The 27,163-nt window shown below is 38.0% G+C and overlaps 1 protein-coding gene across 1 annotated transcript in view; it reads right to left on the reverse strand.

The window, feature by feature from the left end:
* Positions 1-27,163, reverse strand: part of LOC108670176 — a 130,585-nt gene that overhangs the window by 52,969 nt on the left and 50,453 nt on the right. The window contains exons 6-8 of the mRNA XM_018157636.2: positions 24,227-25,030; positions 9,231-9,356; positions 1,332-1,510 (exon numbers count right to left, since the gene is read on the reverse strand). Coding sequence (XP_018013125.2) covers positions 1,332-1,510; positions 9,231-9,356; positions 24,227-25,030 — 1,109 coding nt within the window. The remainder of the gene's footprint in view (positions 1-1,331; positions 1,511-9,230; positions 9,357-24,226; positions 25,031-27,163) is intronic.

The raw sequence follows: 27,163 nt of genomic DNA on the forward strand, positions 1-27,163 counted from the left end.
AAGCTGGACCAATTGATTTAGAGGACACCAGAGGCGAGTAATGCACTGCAGGCATCGCAGTGTACACTACAATGGCAAATTAATCCTGACTTTCGAAGGCTGCTCCGACTCCAACACTCTAGTTCTACGTTTTTAGCGCATTTTCTCAATTATGAAAAAAATGCACTATTGTGCTCGCCATGTCCGTCTGTCTGTCCGTCCGTCCGTGACTTCACGTTTTCGTCGACGAGAAAAGCGCTCTCTGTCACTCACTGCAGTGAGTACTGAGTTTTATTTTTTTAACGTTTGTCTGTGATGTTCATGGACAATGAAGTGCAATTGATTTAATTTAGAAAGCAATTATTGTGTCGAGCTGCATGTGTTACGAGAATGAACGTGTTTGTTCCAAAAGTAATAAGTACATCCACTCTATCAAATGAAAACAATGAGACGTAACCCATATTTTCTGTATTCCTGATACGACATACCACCAAACCAAAAACGAATCTAAATGAAAAACACATGAAACCAAGGTTCCACCAAAAAACTGAATCTAAATAAAAAAACAATTGAAATTTCAGCAATGAGGCACAAATGTTTGATAACCAATAATTTATTACAAATAAATGGTGGGATTTTATTACAATGATTAGGTCAAAGAATTTAAGCAGTGCATGCGAGCATCTTGATCCGGCAAGTAAAACTGGTAATTTTTACGATAATATGAATACTAGGAATGGGGTAAAATATAATAGATACAAAATGTGATTTCTTTTTTCAAAATGCCAATATGTTTATCAATAGAGAATTCTCAGATGCGTTATTTGTATGATAGAAAGAACTCATTTGAACTATGACAAAATATTAATACTTCGTCACAAACAAAGATTCTTGCTCATGATATTCCTTGAAGTTAAACTGAAAACTGATACAGCTTTGACGAATTCATCTTTGACGATTTTTCAACTGTCCTACCTTCATGTAAATTACTTCCTACAATTCTAGGGTTTCTGTTGCAAACTTTTTCACCGTCGGGAATTGACTCGCACATTTTTACGACTGTCCAAGCATATCTCGGGCATCATAAAGAACTTCATTGACACTCGCTCTGTGCCATAACAGTGTTCAAAAACCCGTTGACTGTAATATATCATCTAGCGTTGTTTTTATATACTCTAGTTACAGAGCCAAAAATGACCAGAAGCCACAATTGCATCATCAATATATGTTTATCGCGATCTCGTCCGAGCATATATCCGTGGGGTAACGAGATGACATTTATGCCAGGTGTCAACAGCAGGCAACAGCAAATGGTAAGAAATATGTTCAGGTATAAAAAAAAAATCCCTCACCTGGCGCTTTCTTTTTGATGGAACGGTCGTCTGCTAAACACGGTGCAGGACCTCGGTAGCTTGCCGACTCTTCTGAGTTTGAGGCGCAAGCTTCGAGAGTACTTGAGTGCTGACACAGCAGTGTCGTGTGTCACTGACAGGAAGCATTCTTTGTTTACCTCCAGCACTTGGTCCCCAACCTGTGTAATGTAAACAAAATAAACATCATCATTAGTTTACGAGTGACCCATTTCTCCAAAATGTGCACGGTGTAGACCATGAAAATATTCAACAAGGCACTAGTTTCCCTGAATTACCCGTTCCCTGATTTGTCTGGTTCATGAGAAAGAAATATTTACAGTGTTTCGGATTGAGATAACGAATCAGTGAAATTGTAAGTAAAAATCAGGCAAAGTAAAATTTTAGGCAATCCAAGATGAAGCAAACCATCAATAGTGAATAGAAAATATCCTTCTTTAATTTTCCTCAACTACAGCGTGTGTATATGTGGAACAAAAATTTACATAGTCATTTGACATATAATGATCAAATAATTAAGAGTCCATTCATGAATTCGAACTTGAAGGTGATTAATCAGAAAATTAATTTTATTAGATTGGCTATTAGAAAAAAGTACTATCAGGTTTCATGAAATGTTTTTAGCCATGCATGATCAAACTCTGTGCTGATGGGAGCAGGATTTAAATCTAGACTTAAGTAGGGTTTAAATTGGTTATATTGTTGTCATACGCCCAGTAAAATTCAATATTCACATGAAAAACTCACGATACAACCACAGCAATTCACACATTTTTGTGGAAAAATTTATTGCGCAACATTAGTTGCAACTCATAAAATTAAATTCAGAGTCTAAATGCAAAAATTCGAAAAGATTAGCAATTCTCCCGGACAATTTAATTTCGTGTAGCATAATGTTCGGAGAGGAAAATAAGATGATGGCCTTACAATGATAATGTAACTACAATATTGAAAAATAATCCTATATCAAACAAGCATGACTGATGGCAATACGATTACTCCATGATTTCAGATCAAGCTTTAGCAGGGATAACATATGTGTATAAAAAGAAAAATATACATACAGCGACAAGAACCATCGTAACATATATGTTTCGGTTAAAATTGTTCTACAGAAAAATTCAGAGGGAACCTTTTGGTGCACCAATATGAAGTCTCGTAACTTTGAATTTTCAAAGAACTCGTAGGAAATTTCGGTTTGAGCTTAAGAACATTTCAGTTTACCCAAGAGTTCTCGTCAGGAGTTCTTTGGAAAAGCTCAATGCGTCAGCGAGCAAGTTAACGTTACTTTATTGGCTTGCAGCTAACTGAACCATGCCCTATCAAAAACTAAAGCTGATATATATACAGCCACTTTCAGCTTTTAACTTTAACTTCAGTTATTCGCGTCTTGATCAGAAGTCCACTACTCTACTGCTAAGGGTTACATATTCTGATGGTGTACAATAATAAAACTCAAGTCAGACATGTGTATCCATTACATATGCTTCACTCCATCGTATCATAAATCTAAAGAGGTCTAAAGAGCGTCAATTATGCATCATAGGTCCCAGAATATATTGCAGCACTGTGGTCATTTTCCTCCATGACTTGAGAGAAAATTGAGAATTTATAATGGGTTGATATTCTCCAAGAATTAATCTACTCAGTAACTTTTAATTGTTAATGATTAATTCTAACATTAGTCTACCTACGTCGCAAGTTCATCAAGAATTGAGAGGCAAAGAAAGCTTCAAGCCAATTCACCACATCTTCATTGAAGATGACGTGGTCTCCGGAACGCTGTCAACAGAGATAAGGTGAATTTACTTGGAGTTTTCTTTGCTTTTAAATTCTTGATTCGTCGAATTCGTGGTTAGATAATTGTTAGCATATTGATTTTCGTAAAAGGTTTTTTAAGTTAATCGTTCGGTCATGCCGAAATGATTGAAGCATTCACAAAGCCGATGATTCAAAATGTAAAGTTGAAACATAGGATTCTACATCAAGTGCAAGTCATTCCCATTTTCTAGCTGCAGTGAAGCCGGAACAATCTCACCAAGTTAAGCTTGAGTACTGCAACTGATCGGGCTCCTCCAGCGCGTTATTTTATCCGAGACTTTAATGCACTTCACTAACTCATTTGCAACTTCGTAATTGACATGACAGAACTCAGCCTGCATTCGCAAGGCAGGGAAACTTTGAAATATATTGTTATCAATGTTATTATATAAGGCTTAAAATTATGTAGAAGTTACGAAGTTTGCTGAATATGTGAATAAATTTTTGAATATGAATATGTGAATAAATATGTGAATTTTGTGAAAAAAAAATAAAAGCAGAAATTGCTGCTAGGGAAATTTCGATTGATTCAATTTGCGCTCGTGACTAATGGTCATAATTTTTGTAGAAAATCTGCAGATTAAATTAGACGTGCAGTAAAAACTAAATTAACGTAGGTTTACTCCCAAATCACAAAAAGCTAATAAACGCAAAATGAAATTACAAAACTGTGCAAAAAAACAAAGGTTATTACGATCAATTTTATTAATAACTACCAACGAATCGTCTACATACGAAATTATGAATTGAAAAAATTAATTACTAACTGCAAAATCAACCACTTGACTGCAACCACGAAAGATTAAATTTTCTTTCGAATAAGCGTGATTTCAAATGATATTTGATGCTTGCATGTTATCTTTATCGTAAATTTTGATACTGCAGAATATTTACAATTATTTCAAATTCTCACCTATTTTGCACTGGAAAATAATTACAAACAGGAGAAAAAATAGTGAACTGGACCGAAATTAAATCTAGTATTTTGTGCATAGACCCCGATCCAATTACAGCAAGTATTCAGAAGCGGCAACTGCGTTCTCGAAACGAATGAATTTGCGGTTTGACTGCAATTCGGAGACGCGCAAGCCCTGCACGACAAACCCCGCCGAGCAGAGAGATCACAGACCGAGTCCGTCAATCACACGGGCAGCGGTTCGGCCCGGTAATCTGCACTCCCATCAATTTCACAGCTGCCACAACCACAGCAGTGTTGAGAAACGCACACGATCGACGAATAAATCATGATAGTAAATCGGGAAAAGAATGAATATCTGTTTAGAGTGAAGATATCTAGGCCCCAGACGGAAACAGTCGTCTTTGACAGTCAATTTGAGTAACATTTTCACTTTTTTAAACACAAAATGGCTTTGGTTTTCTTAATGAACGTTCCAATTCAACGTTGTAGAAAATTTTGTTGTGTACACAGGTACAAACTTTTCTTAACATGCTGGCCTTGCTAGAAATTGTACAAAATCATACGGGCCAGACCAAAATAAAACACGGGCCAATTTGCTGAAGATGACCCTTAGGCAACTCCGGCTTGTGTTTCTACAGAAAATATGCATGAGCTGCTGCCGCTGATAAATAGTTTTATCGTGAATCTTGTATTCCTGAAAAGTTTTTATTTTTATCTTGTACACTACCACCACTTCTCTGAAACTTCACAACAAGTGGTGTCGAAGAAGTGCGATGGGCAAACAAGACGAACTTTGAGTCGTGGGTGTAACTGTGGGAAATGAGACATCGTGAAAATAGAGTTGCACTTTTCACCCTTATAAGGATCATCCTGACCAAGTTTAGCAGGCAAAAACTTTTGTCAGTGCTACGTCCGCTCTCTGCTCACACTGTGGGTAAGAAATATCGTCACTATTTGTAATTCATTTTTCTTACTGAAGGTTTAGGACAAATTTTGCTCTAGGGGATTAGGGTTTCATCAAAATATGTTCGCTTAGAATTAGCGGGCCGTTGCTTGCGGATTGTGGTTTTACAAGGAGTGTATCCAATTATTTTTGACGTAATGTTCACAAATGGGCAGAAATAATCGAACAGCGTCAGTTCTATCTGAAGTTCAATCAAGCGTTCAAACATGTCGAGATAAATTTTGTTCACGCAACAGCCTGCGGATCTAGACGTCGGCAGCAAGAAGCATCTTCTCTAAATAAGACGTTTAGGCACGAGCGAGACAGGTTCACGGCAGCTGGGGGTTAGTGCTGCTTTTAATGAGTCCACAGCGCTGGTCTGCTAGTCAGACGCCGCATGTGGGCCTTTACAAATCCCTAATGAAGCCAGACTGTCTGCTCCCGAGAGCCGTCCATTTCCATGGCACCAGACTAGCCATGAAGAATTCTCATTGTCCTTGGAAAAACAGAATAAGGAATATTTTAAAATGAAAACAAGAAGGGATATTTTAAGACGAGCTCAACTGGCCTAAGAGAAATTATTTTATGCAACAAGGTATTTTACTCAAGCGGCTGAATTGCACATCAACGCAAGGTAACGTAAACATGTCCACACGTTGAGCGATTGCCAGAAAATAAATTTCTAGTAATATCAACAATATAATACAAATAATTCAGGTCTAAACAAAAATCTGTAAAATGCATACGGAATGATTCCTAAAGTAGATCAGGCCCAATGTTGCCAAAAACTTCGCCATCTTATTTGGATTCTCAACAAAAACTTGGTCAGCTGACTCATCATTGAATGCTTTGATTCGTACTTCTTGATGCTGAATTGAACTGCACGCAGCTCTTGCAGGATCAGACAGAAATGTTCAATACCAACTTGAAGCCTCAATACAGACGAAACTAATGTGCAGAATTTTACATGTATCAAAAGATCAATCAAAATAGGAGTAAAAAAGAAATGAATGGATGAATTGTCATTGCAGATTTTTGAAAAGATAAAACAATATAATTTCCTTACATGAATTATACTTCAGTCATTTTTCTCGTAAGGAATGTTATGGTTTGAATGAGAATTGGCGAAACGGCATGCGAGAAATAACAATTTTATGAAAATTCTCCGGCCATAGCCTTTAATTCTCTCAAGCCCTAAAACGTAATCCGGTTAATCTACTTAGGAGAATTTCTAGATCCCTCACTTCCGCTTCGTTGAAGTGCCAATTAACGGCCTAGTTTTGGTTTTGAAAAAGAGCCGAGCTAGCGAATTCAACTGAACTGAACGAACTAGACGGAGCGGAGCAATCAAATTAACTGAATTGAACAAACTAGACGGAACGGAGCAATCAAATTAACTGAATTGAACAAACTAGAAGGAGCGGAGCAATCAAATTAACTGAATTGAACAAACTAGACGGAGCGGAGCAATCAAATTAACTGAACTGAACAAACTAGACGGAACGGAGCAAACGAATTAACTGAACTAAACAAAATAAACAAAGCCGAGAAAGCGAATTAAATGTACTTAACATATAAAAAAGAAAAGCAACAGGATTCACTATGCTACTGTCATCGAGTATTGCATTATTTAGAACGATGATGAGCAGATTGGTATAATACTGTCATGACGAATGTAGCATAATGGATGCCTCAAGTTAATATTGTGATACATAGTGAAACCAATTCTTTGAGTCAGGTGTACGCAAGGTCTAAATTTAGGAGATAAATTCAGAATTTTAAAGCAGGCTTCTGAAGTAACTTAAGAACGGTTTGCTCCGTGAATGTAGCAAAAGCCTCTCTCATCGGCGTAAACTTTAGGCTCTCAATAAAGCCGAAGCACCTCTATAAACTTCCGTAAGCCGACCTCGATGATCTTCGGAAAAACAAAAAAGCCCTAGTAAAAGTAGGTCTCATTATCTCTGGCCTTGTTAGCACCTTTACGGGAATGGAGCTCGGATTTAGGGGCAGTTTATAACATATACGGTTGACTCCGGGAAGTTGTTACAAGTCTTGGCGAAAAAAACAAATCTTGGTTAAAAATGCCAGTGATTTAAAAACCACGGATGACTGCTTATCTAAGGTCGATTGATGATTTTTTTCGAGACGTATAATATCTTTTTGTTCCTTGAAGAAGAGTTCACACGGAAAGAAACATAAGAAAAAACTAATTGCAAGAAAATATTTGCGTACAAAATATTTTAGTAATGCTTAGGCAGCCAAAAAAAAGTGTACACAAAATAACAACTAATAGGGAAAATTTCCATATTTCCATTATCATGAATCGAGAACTTGATCTATAAATGTTAGTTAGTTTGTTGTCGTAGAACACACATTCAACCTCTCTGAATATTTTATATTTTTAATAATTTAATCATGCGCCAGCTTTTCACCTGCTGCGTTCGTTCATTTGTTGGTTAATCAAAAATTCATTTCAGATGACCGAATTTCCTCGATAAGAATTTTTCTGAGGAGCAAAATTAAATTAATATGATAATAATCGAGGTGTTAACGAGTAATGAGTAACAATTGGGAAATTTTTAGAATAACATTTGTGAGCGAGTATTATTGTTTGCGAAAATTAACTATATAGCATTAGAATCAGCATCATCTACAGGCGTTTACTGGAAACAAATTACCTAAATGACATTCTCCATGCTTATTTTTAAACCTTTGAAAGAATCTATGCAATTGTCAATCGAGTAATTCTACGAAGTGATCCATTAAATATGCTCGACTATCATAATAATTCGTTTCATAACAAACACTCGTGAATGCAAGCCATTCATATAAGATTGAATGTTCATGTTATATGTTGCGACGAAAACCGTTCCTACCAGACATTTTCGGCTGATTGAATCAACCCAGAATTGGATCGCGTCGCTCTTGTATTTCCCCCCTCACTTTGCCAACCATCCTGCATCTGTTGCCATCACCGTGTCGCGTCTCGTATTAATAAAGCAGTCAGCGGCTGCTCTCTGCCGGTTCGCACAATACAATTAATGAGCCTTACCTCGTTACGCTCACATACAAGGGTATAAATTGAGCCAATATTGCGGAGTTTCGCTCCCAATTCAGAGGCTAATTAGCAACAAATCGAAGCAATCGCCAGCTCAGGCTAATTTAGAACCTCATCAACATAATATCTTCACCGACTTAACAACTAAGAAACAGAATCCTGCTCGTCTAGACTTAAAGAATAAAGATAACCTCGAATTTTCTTTCAATATCGTGTGAAAACAGTTTCAAAAACCATTCAATGAATGGCAATTCTTCGTAATTAGAAAATTCATAGACAAATCTCGATACTTGATTAAAATATTGACTAAAACAACATATTTGCATTTGTAGGACAGAACGCTGCCAAATTATTATACAGCAAGTCCGTAAAAAATATCGTAATCCTCTTATGAAGAAATCGGAATTGAATCAAGTAATGACTGTCGGACAGCAAAAAATTTTTGGATGTATCTGAGCAAAATTTTGGAGATGCTGGCTAGAGGATAAGCTGCATTTTCTACCCAAAGTTCTTAGAGTTGCCAGATCTGAACATGAATCCCGCCGTCAAAAAGTTGCAAGCCTCTGCGATGATGTCTGGTGCCTGAGCGTCGAGTTGACCGAAATATTTCGACCCACAATCGTCAACGTCTAGAAAAAAAGTCTGTGCGTGGTTCAAATATTATCGTGAAAAGTTACTGGCTGAAAAGTTGCCGTAGACAGATCGTCAGAGATGAAAACTGCAAGTATTTGGCGCCTGCATGCAAATGTCGCGAAAAATGCAAAAGACGCAACAAAGCGGGGAAAGACGCATGTTTGAGTTGAAATTCAAACAGAATACGATGATTGTTTCATAAATAAAATAATATCAATTTATTCAAGACTAATGAATATCACTCAATGAACGTGGCGCGCGTGTGAGATGGAGGAACTCGTACCTTGATGCCGCAACTTCGCACCAAATGTACGTGATCATGACATCATGAACGTGGAGTGAGATGGAGGAGGCTGTACCTTGATGCCACAACATTGTACAAAATGTGATCATAACATCATGAATGTGGAGTGAGATGGAGGAACCTGTACCTTGATGCGACAACTTCGCACCAAATGTACGTGATAATTACATCATAAACGTGTAGTGAGATGAAGGAGGCTGTACCTTGATGCCGCATCTGTCGGCGGCAGACCCGACGTCGACGCCGGTAATGTAGATACCGAGGCCGTACTCCACGCCGCCTCTGATCATAAGCCCAAGAGACTCGTCTGGGGCCACCGAGCACATAACCTGCCAGCATAAAGTGATGATCATTTAATTTATATCCAATAAGTAACCTGCTAACATATTCTCACATATACTCAGAGGAACCATTAACCGGGGAAGATCGTGATAACACAAATGAGCCATTAGTCTGTAGAAATTATATCATCCTGAAAATTATATCAATATATATCATATGAAAATATTAACCAGTGGAAATTACACTAACAAAAACGAGCCATTAGAATGTGAAAATTATACGGTCACAATTGAGTCCTTAACCATTGGAGATTACTAGACACAAACGAGCCATTAGTCTCTGAAGTTTATATCATCAAGTCAGAACAATTAGCCTGTGAATATAATAACGGTACAAACAAACCATCAGCCTGTACGATCATATTGCCACATATGAACTGTTAACCTGTGAAAATTATACAATCACAAACGACCCATTAACCTTCAAAGATTGCATTGCCACAAACGACCCATTAAGCTGTAAAGATTATGCAGCCACTATTGTACCACGGTCACAAGACTAAACTAAAGATTATACAGCCAATAATTAGTGAAAGTTATTTTGATTATTTCTTCAAACCCAAACATCGTAATTATTTCCACATGTATGAACTAATGCAAAAATAAATCCTCAGAAATTTTTTTATTCGATAAACCACAGCATGCATCATATTTTTTTCATCTCCAATAAACTTTACTTGATTAGATTCGTATTTACAAAAGATGCAACAGCCGTTGAGTATTCAACGATTACTGAAGCCAGTTAAACAATACTTCAAAAGTTAACCTAATTTTTTATAGTATCATTTATATTCATTTGTAGGCAGAGAAGTTCAAAACAACATTCTTCATAGTTAGTTCATAAAAATGTAAATAACAAAAAATACATAAAACGTGAAATTTAATTTTCTTTTTTTCTTCTTCAAAATCTCTCGTTTTAATTCTAAAATAAAAAGTACTACCCGTAATTTTTTACACACGTGGAACCATATGACGCTCTATCAATTCAAATAGAAAAATACTTGTCAGGAATAAATACCAGTTGTCAGGAAATAAATTTAAGCGCCGCGGCCTGGCGCCGTAGAAAATGCATTTACAAGTAGCGGCTCTGGTCGTCGAAATTTGTGGTGCTAGACTGGGAGGAGAATCAAGTATGTATTAGCAGAATGAGGTACATCTTTACAAAATAAAGAAAAACTTCTCTTCTTTATACTACTTAATATCTTTCAATTTTTCAACGAGTTCAATAACAACAAACTCAAATTTTTAAATAATAAAGAACCGCACAATTACATCAATCACAATTTCTAGGATAACGAAGTGAAAAATTTCATGATTCGACATAAGATTTAACGAAGAAGTTGTGCCGCGACGAAGCTACACATTGAGACGAGTATGGATCAATACAGCGTGGTATTCTCGAATAGACAGGAAGGTGCTGGTAAACCTGAATTTTCTTGCTTTTCGTCCATAAAGATGTCGCCAATGAGAACGAAAAATTAGCGTTGAAAGCAATAAAAATAAAATACTCAAGGTTTACTAGAGTGATACCAGGGCCTTAAATTCGACAAAATTTGAAGGTGTGCGATAGTAGATTTAAAGTAAATTTTTGCCGATAGTGTTTGATGTACTCAAAAAGAAGATTACTTGAGTTTGAATGCAATTTTCATATTTATTTCATATTTATTGAACGATTTTCTTCAAAAATCGACAGTAGGAAATCCGACTATCCGAACCTCCACAATGACGATTTAATTTAATGATTCTAATTTAACCTTATTTTGTCATTTAAGGCGAATTGTAAATCCAATGGACCCATACTTCGATAAATGACAAATGTATAAAACCAAACCTCTTTGAGGAAGTAAGGATCATTACGCATCATTAGAAACAAAGTTCAACTCTGTCTTGCAGCTGCACGAGACCAAACACTGCATTACGAAGCAAACACCCCAGCAAACAGTCACTGAGATGACTGTTGAACGGTAAGCAGAGCGGCTAGGAACTGTTGGCTAATACAGAATTACGACCCCACTGAACCCTTCACTTCGAAAACCATCATCAGAGTAACTTAGTATCGTAGCAACTTAGTATAAAAATATAAAATTACAAACATTTTTCAGTATGGTTCATTGAAAATCATTGTCTTGAAGTTGTCATCACAGAAATAATTGCAAAAAGCGCAATTGGTTTCTAATTTTATGGGGTTACAATCAGGCTACAAGGTTCGCTGGTCGGTGAGCAGAGAAGCATACAGTCGTCATGGACTCGAAATATAATAGCTAATAGAAGAAGCTTTAATAAAAACAAGAAGCAATGTCTAATCAAAAAAATATGTAATAAAGATTAATATAATCCAATTTAATAATGTAGGTTCTTAGGCTTTGCAGTGTATCTTTGGATTTAATCATGAAATGAATAGGACTGTGTGGTTGACATGCGAGGTGACGAGCCTTGAAGACAACTGGACCTAAAAGAATTAAAGCAAGCGTGCCAGGCAGCACGCCACGTGTCGTGACAGCGAGGAGTTAGAAACTCCAGTGAACGAACGCTCGCTCCGGCGTATGGTCTATAAATACAGCGCAAGCTTTGCGCTCGGTGTACAGAGTAATTTAAAGGAGGCAGTGTAAACGACGCTATGAGAAAGCTACCTAATTGAGATAAGTTGAGCCAATTTGATTTTAATAAGAATGAACTTCTTGATAAGAAGCTAACCAGTCAGCATAATGAGTAAAAAGAACAAGTTGGTGACATTCGCACACAGATCTGTTGCTTCGCCCTAGAAAAAGCAGCTAAGTTAATCTGGCAGATAAAATAAAAAAGGAATATTACCGATGTGGTTTTCCTATAGCATACCAGCGTTCATGCAGTTTTTCATATATATGGACGAACATGGATTAGTCCTTGTCTCCGATATATGGGCGAATATGGACTCCACTTTCTTGGGCAAACCTAATTTGTAGGCAACTAAACGATACTGCTTCCATGTTCAACTCTGACCTCATTGTACCTTGTGTGGTCTGCATGCGAATTGAGAAGATTTTCGGGCATATAGAATATTCATTGCAATTTCATCGAGTTCATTATTAATAGAGAGTAAGAAAAGATGATGTCCCCGCGAAGAACCCCTTAATATCAAGTGCCGATCCGCACGCAGTCAAACATTACGGATTGGAATATTGACCGCAAATGTAGACTATACGCGGTCCACTTTTAGCTGTAAGTGCCTATGAAGACGTACTAATATCAATTTAATAGCGTTAGCACAAGAAGTGTCATAAATACTAAAAGAACTATATATACAAACTCAGAAAGTCGGCACAACGCAAAGTAGTACGGTATAGAAGTTGCAATAAAGTGTCAGCATACGGTATGCACGAACACGCAGCGCATTAAAGACGGCGCCGCATTAAGACGGTGGGTCCAACAGCTGGCACACAAGCTGCATACACACGCGCCGCATTAAGACGGTGGGAGCGGCGCATTAAGACGGTGGGCCAACAGCTGGCGCATAAGCTGCATACACACGCGGCGCATTAAGACGGTGGGTCCATCAGCTGGCACACAAGCTAGGCGCACATGGCGCTCGGATCAATGCCTGCAATCGAGCAGTCAAGTTCTCGCTTTAAGCTACACTTCTGACTCATTAGGCGCTGCCGCCTGTAGTACAACCCACAAAAAGCATTGGCGAACTCTTGTTGCTAACCAACTAATAAGTTTATACAAGTTATTTCATTCGAAAATGAATTTGCAAGATTAGATCTATGTAGATTTTGTAGCTGTGTTGAGTTTACAATGATAATAAGGACTAAATGCATGAAAATGACTTAATTTCCTTGCATGTGCTGCGTACAACTAGGCAAACAATTTCATTACAATTAGAGGCATAGACAACAGCGATCGTATAATCGGTATTTTTATTGCTCTTAGATTATTGTATGTGACAAATTTATTAAAAATTATTTTTTATATAGCAAATAAGGAACCGTAAAAATGTATTTTAAAAATCAAAAATAAAAATCTAAGCAAATTGTATTTAAGAAATGACAGAAATTCGGGGTCAACTCGGTCAACTTAAATAAACAATATCTGTTCGAATCGTACCTTATTGAAAATCAACTGTGCTTAAAAAATTTTAAATTTAAATGGATTTTCCATCAACCGAATTTGCAAACAAAACTACGACAATAATTGGCCTGACCTATATTAAAAAAGAGCTTATTGTGAACCACATCGTTTCTACGTTTCACAAGAGATAATTGTCATTGGCTTAGTGTAGTCTACAGGCATTTTCTCTGCAGTAGAAGATAGCAACTCTATTGCAAGAAGCGCACTGCAATTCTAAAGGCGACTCCCAAACCATTGTGTCTTTCACAAACGCTTCCTCTAAGTCAAGCGTGACAAAAGCATCCTAACTTTACGAACAAAGGGACGGAGCTTTAGAACGCCCATAGCGCAGCCACAGCCCAGTCGATGACTTCCAGTAACAATAAATTTTGAGGACTCAAGGCAGACGTCTTTGTAATACAATTTATTGATGAGAAACGAAAAATGCTTTACAAGGTTGCTTCCTTTTTGGATCTCTAGGAAAACATCCACGCTGTCTTGCACGAGACTGCATGGTCGTCAATACCAAGAAAATTTCTAATTTTCCTTTCAAGAAATTTTCCGTTTGAAAGCGCAAAACGAGTCCAACATTTTCAAATTGTTAGTACAACCGAGCTTATTGAACATTTCTAACCTTAATGTTCGGCTGATCATGTGTAAAGCACACAATGTTAATACAAACATTGAGTAAAATTTGTTGCACAACGTTGAAAATTTGAAAAGTAAAACCCATGAAGTTACTCAGAGGCATTTTATGCTGTCGGTAAATTAAGGGGAAGTATTTACAGCGATGCAGTTGAGGCACGGAAGACGGCTATCCGAGGCTTGATATCGATTCGGGCAACGAAAGCCTCCTGTCATAAAATGTGGATAATCATTATGACCAAATTTGCAACAAATGACAAGCATCATTGTGACCAAATTTGCAACAAATGACAAGCATCATTATAGTGGGACATTTCAGTGAACTAAAAAATACATAAGAACGAGTTATCGAATAAATTCGATTGTAACGGGTTTCGCCATAATTGCATAATCAGATAAAAGCTAAAAAATTCATAGATATTTTTTTGGCTAATTATACCTCAATCTGTATAAATTGATATCTTACTTTTGCGTCACGGACAGCGCTCCTTGAATCAAAAGAATTGACCAATAAGAAATAGTGAATACTCGTCGTACATGCAAACAGTAGAGGTAAGAGATACAACAGTAAAATATCAGAATGTATACCAGCGGATGAGCCTTTATCCTTATTATTGCTCATCCAAATGAACTATTTCAAAATAAAAGGCATACGAAGGTTCACGTTATAATGAAACGCGCTTTTAAGCTTGAAAGTTGTTAGCGAGACGTTAGGTCGATGACATAAACGATGCCATAAACGATGCATCAGGACGCAAAAGTATTGACAACCAAATGAAGAGCTCTGGTCTTCCCTTCCATTCAAAAATACCAACAGGAGTCTTAAAAAATTAGGTCTTGACGGTCAGGCCATTACAAACTCGAGTTACGATGACGCTACGAGAGACTCAACGAGCAATGTCGACCGAAATTTCAGGAGTTCGGAGACGCTTTAAGTGAAAATCAATTTCATGACACGACTTTTGCCGTGTCTGAATCCAGTCGGCGAGAGTTTTGAACCATAAACTGGAACAGCTATTCGTGATAGTTGTTATTCATTCATTCTACAAAATTCAGCATTTTGACCGTTTAAGTGCAATAAAAACAAGAAATCTGATGCGCTATCGTATATTGTTTTAAATATTTGTATTTAAATATTCGAAATAATCTTCTAAAAAACTATTTAATATATATAAGCATATCAAATACTCATAACATCTGTAGCATTAAAAGCGGTGGTAATTAATCAGCTTTGAATTTACTTTGTACGGAATATATGACCCAACATAAATGGCCTAATGAGATGCTTGAGGTTCCTTTGCGCGGTTTTGGGGAAGCAATTCCATTACGTGCAATTAGGCCAGCAAAACTTTGATTGCCGTGGGACCTCGAATTTAATTAAACATTTTTCAATTAAACGAATCCACGTGGGGACTCAAAAACTTAGTAAAAATTCATTTTAGAAATTTAAAATGAGATGCTTTCTATGCTTTAATAAATATGAATAATATCGTGTATAATTAATAACTAAATGGAAAGAGTAATAACAAGCAGTAATAGAGGAGTAAGTGAAAAAACATCGAAACGAAATTGAATATTTTCGATCCTAATTGATACAAGAAAATTTTTTTTCTCCTACTTGCGCTGCTCGAGTGACGATTCTCTCTCAGAGATAATTAAGAAAAGATCGATATCATCATAATTAGTATCCGAGTGCCTCTCAATAGATAATTCGTTCGATGCCGCGTGGAGGATGGCTACAATAACTTTAAAGAATGATCTAGAAGTTCTTCAAAGAATATTGGCAAGATGACGGTCCTCCATTTGTCGGTGCTATTACAGCGCCTCCTAACGACTTTCTCAATACAAAAAATATGAAGGCAAGAGGAAAAACGAGCTCCTCGATCATCTGGAGAACGCCGCTCGCATCCCGATAAGAACAAAAATCCACGTTCAGATATCTCGCACCAAACCCACAAATATTGCGGAGGAGTTGAACAAAATTTTGACAGAGATAATGTATTTGAATTGGTACAGCAAGTGTGGTCAGATAATTAGATGATTGCTGCCTGATATGTTCAATTAACTAATTAAGAGAATTTAGCTCTGATTAGCAGTAATAAAAAATTGCGTAATTGTAACGTGATCAGTACAGATCGGCAATTTTCCTCCCGCGATGCAGAAATTATATCCAACAGCTGCACAATTAACAGTTTGCAAAAAACGTGCATTTTCAGAGGAGCAACCATTAATTAATTAATCAGTAATTAACTATTCGTTAGTGCTTCACTGATTCGTTATTGTCGTAGCAAAGGCATTCTACAAACGAACAGCATTTTCAAAAATAAAGATGAAACCCACTACTACACAATTTTCAACTAACTTGATGTAAAAATTAGTCATCCAGAACAACAATACTTATAATTATAAAAATAATTCTCTACTTGCACTGAAAACAAAAAAAAACTTAATGGTTAAATAAAGGGTTAATAGGGAAATAGTTGATGATTTAGTCAAAACACTGAGGCCGAGGCAAGTCGTAAATTCTCGAGGCGTCCATTAAAGGAACCGTAAAGTGCGTAAGTCGCAGTCAAATGCAGAAGACTTTTAGGGATGCCAAAAGCGCCTCTCATATCCTATCGATAAATCGATGACCTAAAGAATCCGATACCTGAGTCTGGACTTCATAAAAGGTATCGTAAAATTGTGGCTTTGCAAAACTGAATGTATGATAGAACATCTCATGAAAAGAACGCAGCGCTCTGCGGTTTGTCTGCCAGTGACAAGTGATAAAATACTTACGGATGTTGAAAATCTCTTCGGATAAAAGTTTGCAATTCCTTGTAAGAGATTTGATTAGCCGATATTTCGATGTAATTCAAAGTATCTATCCAAATGTTAAATTTAATATTATACCAAGCATACTACGGCAAAATAGCAGATATCGGGAACTTTCTTTAGTCTGCTAAAACAATTTTTTACTTCCCGAGTTCTGATTCATCTCGGAATATCATTTTGTCAAAGAAGAAAATTGTTGGTATACATTGGCAGCGGACGGCTAAAGCTTCCAAGCATTCATTACAGCCGCATGAGACTCTTCTGGTGCTGGTAATCAGAAATTTATTTAGATAAAAGTTTTTTATCGATCTTTTATGACTCTTGAGGGAACGTCTACATCTCCCTCGAGCTACAGAGCCTCGCCGATAGCAAGAAGCAATCAACTGTGAGCGCGGTGGAGCCTATAAGCAGAATTAAAAGTTTACGAAAATTCTCAGTTCCAGGAAAAGGCATGCAGCTCATTGCAGTACAATAATTGCTTACAAAATTAGTGAGCGGCAAAAAATAATATTATTTACACACATTGATTGATGGTGAGAATAGGATCGAAAACACCGAATACTTTGCCCCAAGAAAACAAGGATACGATTTGAATTTCAATGCAAAATGAAACATCAGAATTGCGATTCTGATCTCGTTTTTCATTTACTCTTATATACGAAAGCCAAACGCCGAGCACGCATTGTTTACGCTGAGATTAATTCTACCAATATAAATTTTCAATCATTGGTATCTATTTGCCGAAACAGTGAATTTCACAACAGGAATCAACTCGAAACTTGTAAGTATTCGCAAACAGTTCGTAAATAAAAGATAATTCTTCAAAAATTTTTTCCTATTTTATGCAAATCCATTTCTTCTCGACGTCCATAACACTGAATTTTAATCAGTACATGCACTCTATTGCCCACACTATCATACTATCTGCAATAACCATAAGTGAAGTTTGCATCCAAACATTTCTCGTAAGACTCGAGGCTTATTATACGAGCTGCAAAGAGATAAAAGGCTGCATGTATTTCCACCGCATCTCTCTCACTCTCTCTCTCTTGTGTTTCCGAGATGCATTCGAGCTTTACTTTGAGCAAGGAAAAGGCTCTCTTTTGAAACGTCACTATTTTAGCGGGAGTTCTCTAAAGAATCTCTTCCAATGAGGCTCGAAACTGAAAACCTGAGAACTTCCATCTCAGAAACCCAGCACAGCGCATGCAAAATAAATTAAAGACTAAATCGCGCGTAACTGGAATGGAAACTACTAGTTCGAAATTGATTTGTCAAGAGAAATTTTGTTTGTCGTTCTGAGGCTTTTTGAGTTGGACCGTTAAAATAAATTTCCTTGTATCAGTACTCAAAACAGTACAAATTGGCGATAAGAAAAAATTAGAAATCACCAAGTAATTTTTGAGCATGTGGGGGGTTGCAAATAAAACTTCCTCGGTAAATTTGCATCACAGAGGCTACCTTTGAATAAAGGCTGTCATACCTTATGACTTGTACATTTCACATCAAAATATAGGCAGTAGTTATGCGTTTTCAAATAATTGGGAATAAATTTGACCAGTTTCAAGGTAAAATGAAGACTTCAATAAACATCCACTTACGATACATAAGCATTTGTGCGAACAGGCAAAGCTTGTGTTCATAATATACCACGCTCATGCAAAGCAATGCTTACTTCGGGTCCCAAAACAGAAGTATCATCGATTTTCGTACTTGGACGAAGACAATACGATGACAGCGCTCACATGTACAACATAGCGATGCAATACCAGGTCGCCGAGGAGCTCGTCTAAAGCGGCAGAGGGCGAATGCAATTCAAGCACACTCGGCAATGAACTCGGAACTGGGCGCCATTATTCGATTCCTTATCCGCAATAGGAACAATTTGTTTTTGAGGTTGGATTATACAGTTCGTTTTGGAAGGAAATCTGTGCAAATTTAGCAGATGCGAAGCCGTAAAGAATAAGAAGTTGTAGCCATGGCATTTATTTAGGTCTAATTATTAACTAATTGTTAACTTTTCACAATCACATTCCATACAAATTATGGTAGGAAAAGGTGCGTCAAGGCGAATTTTTTTCTATTTCTTTTATTCGTTTTGTGATAAAAAAAAGTACTCCGATAAATTCAACGTCATATCAATGTGTATTTATCTCTAATTATATCCGTGTTCAAAACGGATATGGATCAATTTATCGCCTGCCTCCGAATTCGTTGACGAAATATTGAACCACTGGATGATTCTCAGACGAGTTGAATTCGACTAAGAATTTCATTTTCAAGGATGGTGGCATCGTGACTTTGAAGAACTTGAACTTCAATGAAATATTATAATTATGATAATTATTGGCAGGAAAAAAGCAGCCAGCAGCGCGGATTTTCTAAGTCAGAAGCCTCCTCTTCTGCCATCAGGAGATGAACTATGGGTGGCCATTCAGAGGCTGGCCCTTAGCCGACTTGTATCATCGATAATTTACGAAAATAATATTCTTTGGCAGGAAAGAATAAGAAATAATATACTTAAACAATTTACTGTGATGAAGTGTCGAAATAAAGTTTGGAGCATGTTGTGAAAATTCCATTTTCGAAAAAACGTGCAAAATGATCACTAATCATTTCAACAAAGAAAGGCCAAAGAGCCAATAGAAATTTTATAAATTCAGCATGTATTCATAATATGAAATTTTCTAGGCACCGTCAATTAAACCTCCTAATTAGGTGTTAGAGTGTAGTTAGACATCAGCATGAAAGAAGCGCCCTGGCAAATAATAAGAACTTGTTTTAATAACACTTTTATGTATATTCCGCTGATTATATCTGCAGTCTTTTAAGTTTATATTTATACGATATGCTTACACAAAAATTACTATATAACATCCATCAATGATTTGTGACTGGAAATTATAGGAGCTGTAATTTGCAAATAAGATCTAGTCCTCGTGGATTGGAGTTACTTCAATGCCTTTTTCTGGAAGACCTGAACTGAATTCTTTGTTGTTATAAACAGCGTCGTATTTGGTGATTATGTTCGGCTACGTTCAAAGTTCGGTGCAAAATATTCATTTAATAACCACTAGCTCAGTATAATAGCATTCCACCAGCTGCTCAGTGCAGCAGCATTCCACCAGCTGCTCAGAGCAGCAGCATTCCACCAGCTGCTCAGTGCAGCAGCATTCCACAAGCTGCTCAATGCAGCAGCATTCCACCAGCTGCTCAGTGCAGCAGCATTCCACCAGCTGCTCAGAGCAGCAGCATTCCACCAGCTGCTCAGTGCAGCAGCATTCCACCAGCTGCTCAGAGCAGCAGCATTCCACCAGCTGCTCAGAGCAGCAGCATTCCACAATCTACTATGAATTTATTCCACTAACAAAATTTAATCTTCATATACCAGGAAAGTATCACAAAATGTCTCACAATGCTACATGTCCCATGAAAAAGTGCTACCCAAGTCAGAAACGTTCTTTCGGAGCAAGATTTTAAAATTAGGACAAGTGAAATATGCGACATTTTCTTCCATTTACGCCACGTCGCAAACGATGGGAGCGCGGGTTTGATTCTTCTTTCTAAAAACGTAAAATGTTAAAAATTGCTCAACAAATCCTCATAGGGAATTTGTTTACAGCAACTGAACTTCAGCATTGAAGTTCGAACAAAGTTCTTCCTACAATACGCATGTAAAGGCGAAATTTAAATATCTAGTTATTAGATTTGACATTTTTCAAACTAGAAATTTTTTTCGTCCGCCGCTCCGGTTAAAAGGGGCGAGCAAATAAATTCTGGGATGCATAGAAAGCTCAAAAGATTTAGGCGCACTTCCCTGGAGGCCATTCTGGGAGCGCCAATATAGCTACAATTTCAATCCATTTCGAGAGTTAGGTCGTTGCTGAAGTTTTACTTGGTGTTAAGCTCCCACCAAGTCCCATATAAAAGAACTTAATCCCAATTTAGTTCTACGGCTCGACAGGATTCGCTGTACTTGAAACAGGACGAGTGTTCGATATATATTAAAATTTTACTCTTTGCCTACTTTCTGAAAATCTTTACAAATTCATGTGTCCTCAGCTCTACAAATTTTTCTATATTTTAGAATCGATCTACACAGAATCAAGAAAACTGTAGGCGTTTTATAGTTGAATAATAGATTTGTTCTCGAAATGTAGTGATGACGGCGAAAATCATTTGGCATCTTAAATCGCGGTCTGCGCCGCATTCAGTACACGACAGTCCCGTTTATTCGTACAAATTACAGCTAACCAAGCTTCGTTTCATCCACAACCTAAACCGAAGTCATGTCATCAATCAAATTCTTGTGGTCACAGCCCCAGCATGCCTTTATTCGCTTAGCGGCTCTCAGTCACCCGTAGCTTCGAACTATATTCAAAACTATGTATAGTATTATAATATTAAGTAAAGTCCAACTAGTGAGCACTTAATTGTGAACGACAAGAACAGACTGGCGACAGACAAAATTAGCACTCATCTACATATGTTCGTAGCTGTCGTCCAGGGACAATTTTATTCTGACAAAACCATATGCACTTTTCTGCACTGCATCGTAAAACCATTAAATTTTTCTCTCAACAGCAGAATTAATACATCTAAATTAAGGATTCGTAATCCGATTATGACGCACGTTTCGCAATTTTCATCATTAAGTTTAGATTTGGAGTTGAAGTGAACACAGCTCAAGACTCGCCTGATTGACGGGCTTATAGGTCCTCCATGAGCCTCTCAGCAATTCTCACTGCAAAGCTCGGCATGTCTAATGCCCCTTCATTTATTCCTGACACGACACGAGCTACGCACAAATTGGCTGTCGTCTAAAAGCATTGGCGCCAAAGAAAATTTTACGGAAAGTTGTAAACGTTTTATCTGTGGTTTATGCGGGTAAAAAAAGGCCCCAAGCTTTGTTGAGTGTCTAAATTTAGTTTTAGATGCAGGGATAGAAGTTTTATCATGCAATGTTATTGTACAGCATAAATACTGTTGAACGGCACAGAAGAGCCCGAAATTTAAATACTTTGTGTCATTCAATCACAAACTGCGCGGTTGGTTACCACAAAAATACAAAATCTGATGTTGTAAACTTGATCACCTTCAAGTAAAAGACTTTCGAACTAGTTTCGCCTGTTTCGAACTAAATTAATTAAGTGGCTACACAGGTCATGGCGTTACGAGGCCTCAACTAATGTGCCCAGTTCACGTGCCCAAATCTGAAAACAAGTCCCTGTATCGAACCGGGATTAAGAAGTGAACTGATCTCAGCATTGCTGACGTATTCGTAGCACGATGATGTGTGTTCTTTAAATGAAAATACTGAGATAGACGATAAAATGATAAACACTTATTATCGAAAGCAATTTATTCAAAGCAATTTTGCCCTTGGGATTAGACTTGATGGACACTCTTCAGTCTTCACTAGATAAAAATGTTCCAAGTGTGCTAAGTTAGAAATTCTCACGTTTGGTCGAAAGAGGTTAAAAAGCGGAGCGACTCTGCCTTCATTTACCAATGAATAACAATGGAAAGTCTTTTTGGCTATTCAGAAATCTCAGTGGCCCGCAAGAACCCTCTAGAAATAATAAAGGCTTAGAATAATACGGCACACTCGAGAGCTGCTCCATTTGGCCTTTTTGCGGTGCCAGAATTTGGCAAAGAAACGGCCTTGGAGTGGCAGATAAACTTCACTAAACGCCCATTTAATCTCCACGCCTCCTCCCCTATACATAGCATGCTGCGACGTCCATGCTAGGCATCGTAGTTTCCCTGAAGAAGCTCAGTAAATAAAAATTGAGCTCTACTTTTGTGTATCATACGCTACAATCTAGCATCATCAATGGAACGTACCAGTCCGTTTTTATCAATTAATTTAATATTTATATTGATAAAACGTTACGTCACACTTAAATTTACTATATTACATGTAATAAAATATGTGTCGGACGTTAACTCTCGTTACTAGCCTCTACGCAAGAATATCATTCAAGCCTATTAATGTTTCTGTACAAAAAGTATTAACCTTTTTTCCAATTAGGGTAACTCTCATTACCAGCCTTCACATACTAAGCGAATCGAAAACAACTTATGTGCAAGATGACATTTGAAAGAGGGAGAGTTAACCCTCTTCCAGTTATAATACTTGTTTATTATGTTAACATTTTGAACATTTTCTGAGCTTTGGCGGGGAAAAACATAGTAAATTTCTCCAGGAGTGAATCTCACCTCCAGGAAATTCACTTTTTCGTTAGCATCGTGAACAAAAAATAAATATTGTGTTTTTCGTGGTGATGCCGCCAGTAAGCAGCACACACCCAGCCTCATATGAAGATGTCGGCAGCGGGGCGCTTTATCTAGCTACGGCATCTCATTTATACCCGACATCAGTCCATTGTGAAGGCCTAAGGCGGAGGTCGCAGTTTGATGGCTAAACGCCAACATGACCTCGACACTCGACTTTTCTGCGTGCCTTATCGACCTGGATTTGGAATATTTCCAAGACTTTTTTGATTCGGATTTAAGGTTTAACCAACGAACGTCCTCCGCTTTGAATGATAAAAATAATGCCATTTTTCAATCCAGTTAAGGATTACATTTATGATTATATTCTCGTGCTAATGGTCCAACTCAATTTTCGTGAAGTAATTTAAACTTTTTCTATTAAAAGAAAAACAGTTTCTTAAACCATTCTCATAAGGATTTTCGAGGTCATTCAACGTTTCTTTCCATAACGTTCGAGATTCGAAGGTCTCATCCTGTCAAGTCCATCTCCCTGACCCGTTTAAATTGTCCCTCTGTCGACAGTGACTCCTAAAAATCTATTTCAGGATCAGTCGCTCCCCAAAAAGTTTCTATACCATTTGAGTTTAGAGGCTCAGGGGGCGCGGTGTGCCAATTGAAACGACCGTGGAGCTCGTAAAAGTTATGAGTCCTTGTGCCTAAAACGGGAGCATGGAGAAATGTCGATGGTGAGCGATGAAATTATGAAATAAATTGAATCCAGGAACAACATAATTCAATAGAGTAGGGAAGCCTATTCCATTATATGTACCGATATGGGATTATTTTTTAACGATGAAAATTCTTATAGCATTATTTGAGATCAATTTACAACCCATGGAACAAAATTTGTGGTTAAACGTTTATTCCTATAATACCTAGAGCAGAATGAAAATGAAAAACAAAAATTTGACAGCCAAAACATGCCGTACTATAATACAATGTTATATAACCGATACATCAATAAACAATAGCGCCTTTTTTCCATAAATGAGAAAATGCGCTAAAAAGATATTGACTTCAAGGTGGCTCACCTCAACAACTTGATGGCCATGAAGCCTGGGATTGAAATCGGCGGGCGGGGAAGTGGGGCGCCCGCAAGGTTCAACCCAGGAATATCTCTGGGCAAGGACGACGACATCGCTGCCAGAGGCAGCCGCTCGCTGGTCACTGGCGGCGCCTCCGCCACTACACATCAGCGCAGGATCGTCCATATCGCTGGCCCCGATCATGTGACTTGACGAACTTGGCTTGCGGCCACTTCCCCTCACCTCGAAATCGGAGCCGCGCGAGGTAGCCGGGTCAGGGCTCCGGTCAAATGAGGCGCCTGGAGACCTAGTGGCACCGCGAGGATCAGACGATGGACGCGACGATGCTGCGCATGATGCAGTGGACACGACCAGGTCTGTGTCACGAGTGGCACTGCTCTCGATCCCTGCTGGCGTAGGGACACTTGAGGATGAGGACACAGCTTGAGAGCTCCCAACTCGTGCTGAAGGATCGTTTGAGGAAGTTTTGGCAACGAAGGCAGAGGTCGAATTCTGGTCTCCGAAAGTTGTCGGATGAGATGACTGCAAGTCGGACGTCGGGATGTCTTGGTCTGCCAAGAAGAGGCCCAAGTCAGGCAAGTGAGTGACCGAGTCGGCGCCAGCTGGGCTGCGAGGGTCGGTGAGATGCGAGGGGTCTGCTGGGCTGCGAGGGTCGGTGAGATGCGAGGGGTCTGATGCAGCCCCAGTGCTTGATGACGTCACGAGAGCTTCATACTGAGCGCGAGTGCTGGGCACCAACTGTGACGTCATAGCCACCGTCAGCGTCACCTCCGACGAGTTTTTCAGGATCTGAGCAAAAAACAGACATAAATTAATACACTTGACAATATATCCACTCGTTATTATAAATCAACTTAACCAACAATGTCTATTCAATTGACTAAAGAAGAAAATACGTGATTGACGATTATTTCTTCGTTTTCTCATAATATTCCAGAAGCCGTTCTAGATGATACCCATTAACTTTTTACGACAGCGTAAACCGAGCTAACCTCCTAGGTCTTCGCTCAACACGATCTCTGACGTTCTAGTGTCTAGACACACGATGACAAATTAAGATGGAGCGCCGGACGGTTATGTGCCAGTAATGGGTTATCGCTTGAAATTTACTGCCAAGAGGAGAACTTTCACCAGCGGAGGAATTCTAGAGGATGTAGCCTCAAATTCCTGTTCCTCCATCCACTACTCGTCCCTAGAGCTTATAACGGTCATTGACCTCTTATGTTCCGAAACTATTAAATACTGATTGACAAATAGGACAATGTCCTTCTTTGGAGATTTAGCAAAACAGTAGGAAATGCGAACAAATTTGTGCACTAATAACACTAATAAAATAATTTATTTTGAAACGTTACAATTTAAATCTCATAAGTTATTAGCGCCATCAGGAACTGCAGAGAGAGAATATTGAAGGGCACTTATTAAAGAGAATCAGGGATCGATATGAGCAAGAAGAATTAAATTCAAGATAAAAATGAAAGAGGTAATGATGTTACTTCTGTAGAGCCTGAGAAAATACCAGCAAAAAATTATTTACAAAATTACAGGAAGTTACGTAAAAATAATAAAATGAAGCACGAAAGAAAAGTTTTCGTAATTAGCTCTAGAGAGAAAAATTTGTTACTGAGACCAGGGATATTTTCTCGCAATATGAGACAAGTTTCCCAATGATTTTAACAAGGTTTGGGCTCGTTTGGCGAACTCGCTGAAAGGAACTTCTTTGGAAGAGCCTTGAACTTCTTAGAGATGTTGTGATGAATTTGCAGGTAAATAGACTCACTGATATCATATTTTAAAAGAGGCTCAAAAACACAAGACTGTCCAATTTCGAAATTTTTTGCCCGAAAAATCATCACTATACAACAAAAACTATTATATGTAGAATAAATTAGTCGGACATAGGAGATAAAACGAACTAAAAGTTCCAAGTCACGCGGACAAATATAGCAAAACAGATCACTCGCAAGAATGATGAGAACTAAATCTAAATGTAAACCAAGTTTGAAGTTGGAGATGTCGGTCAGGACAGCCTATCCAAATAAACAGCAACTTTGGGATCCTGGTCACGATGATGAGACTTCCCAAGGATTTCCGACCGAAATTTGGAGACGATCCAAGACAAGATTTCGGAGCAAGATTTCGTTTTCAGTCTCACAGTGTCTCTGTCACCTTCCACGAACAATGAGTTAGAACTAAAAGAAACTATCTCCAATGATCGTGAGTATACCTGATTGATAGATTTTCAGTCTTTTCCTTTGATCACGATACCAAATTGATAAAAATAAACAAATATTGAATCTATGCGACATTTTAATTCAGAACAATTCCTCATGTGTCTAAAAATTTCGTTTTTTCCATCTATATAAAATTATACACAAAAAATTGCCGTATATCAATAACAACTTCGGTTGCGGAACTCGAGTCCGCAAAAGTAACGTCTGCAAGAAGCATGGAAACCCCTTCGGATGCTTCTATGCACGCCCAAATATAAATATACTAGTCATTCAATAGACTAGTCAAACGCCGCAAAGTTGAGCTTTTCTAAGAACAGAGCGTATGGCTGGAAGAAAATCGCTTGCCCGCTGGTGGATTATGCAAATTGCAGCACAGTGGCCGAGCGCGGCGCCTTAATCAGATTATGTAAACAAGAAGCGTTACTTTTTAATTCATCGATGGACACTAACAACCTGCAGGAGGGTATATCATTTTCATCAGCGCTTGGCTACCAGGACTTCCGCCTTCAAACTGGAATGCCTCAAGATCAAGTAACAGAATTTTATGCGCAACAGAGCTCAGTATTATTATAGCTGGTTATTGGTTTTCCACCGCAAAAGAGTACTAGGCCATATAAAGATGTATTTCTTTTGTTAAAAAAGTTGCTATCTCATTTCACACACTGTACAAACTGTCATCGTAACACGA

Source organism: Hyalella azteca, unplaced genomic scaffold (genome assembly GCF_000764305.2).
Source record: "Hyalella azteca isolate HAZT.00-mixed unplaced genomic scaffold, Hazt_2.0.2 contig6160, whole genome shotgun sequence".
Lineage (NCBI taxonomy): Eukaryota > Metazoa > Arthropoda > Malacostraca > Amphipoda > Hyalellidae > Hyalella > Hyalella azteca.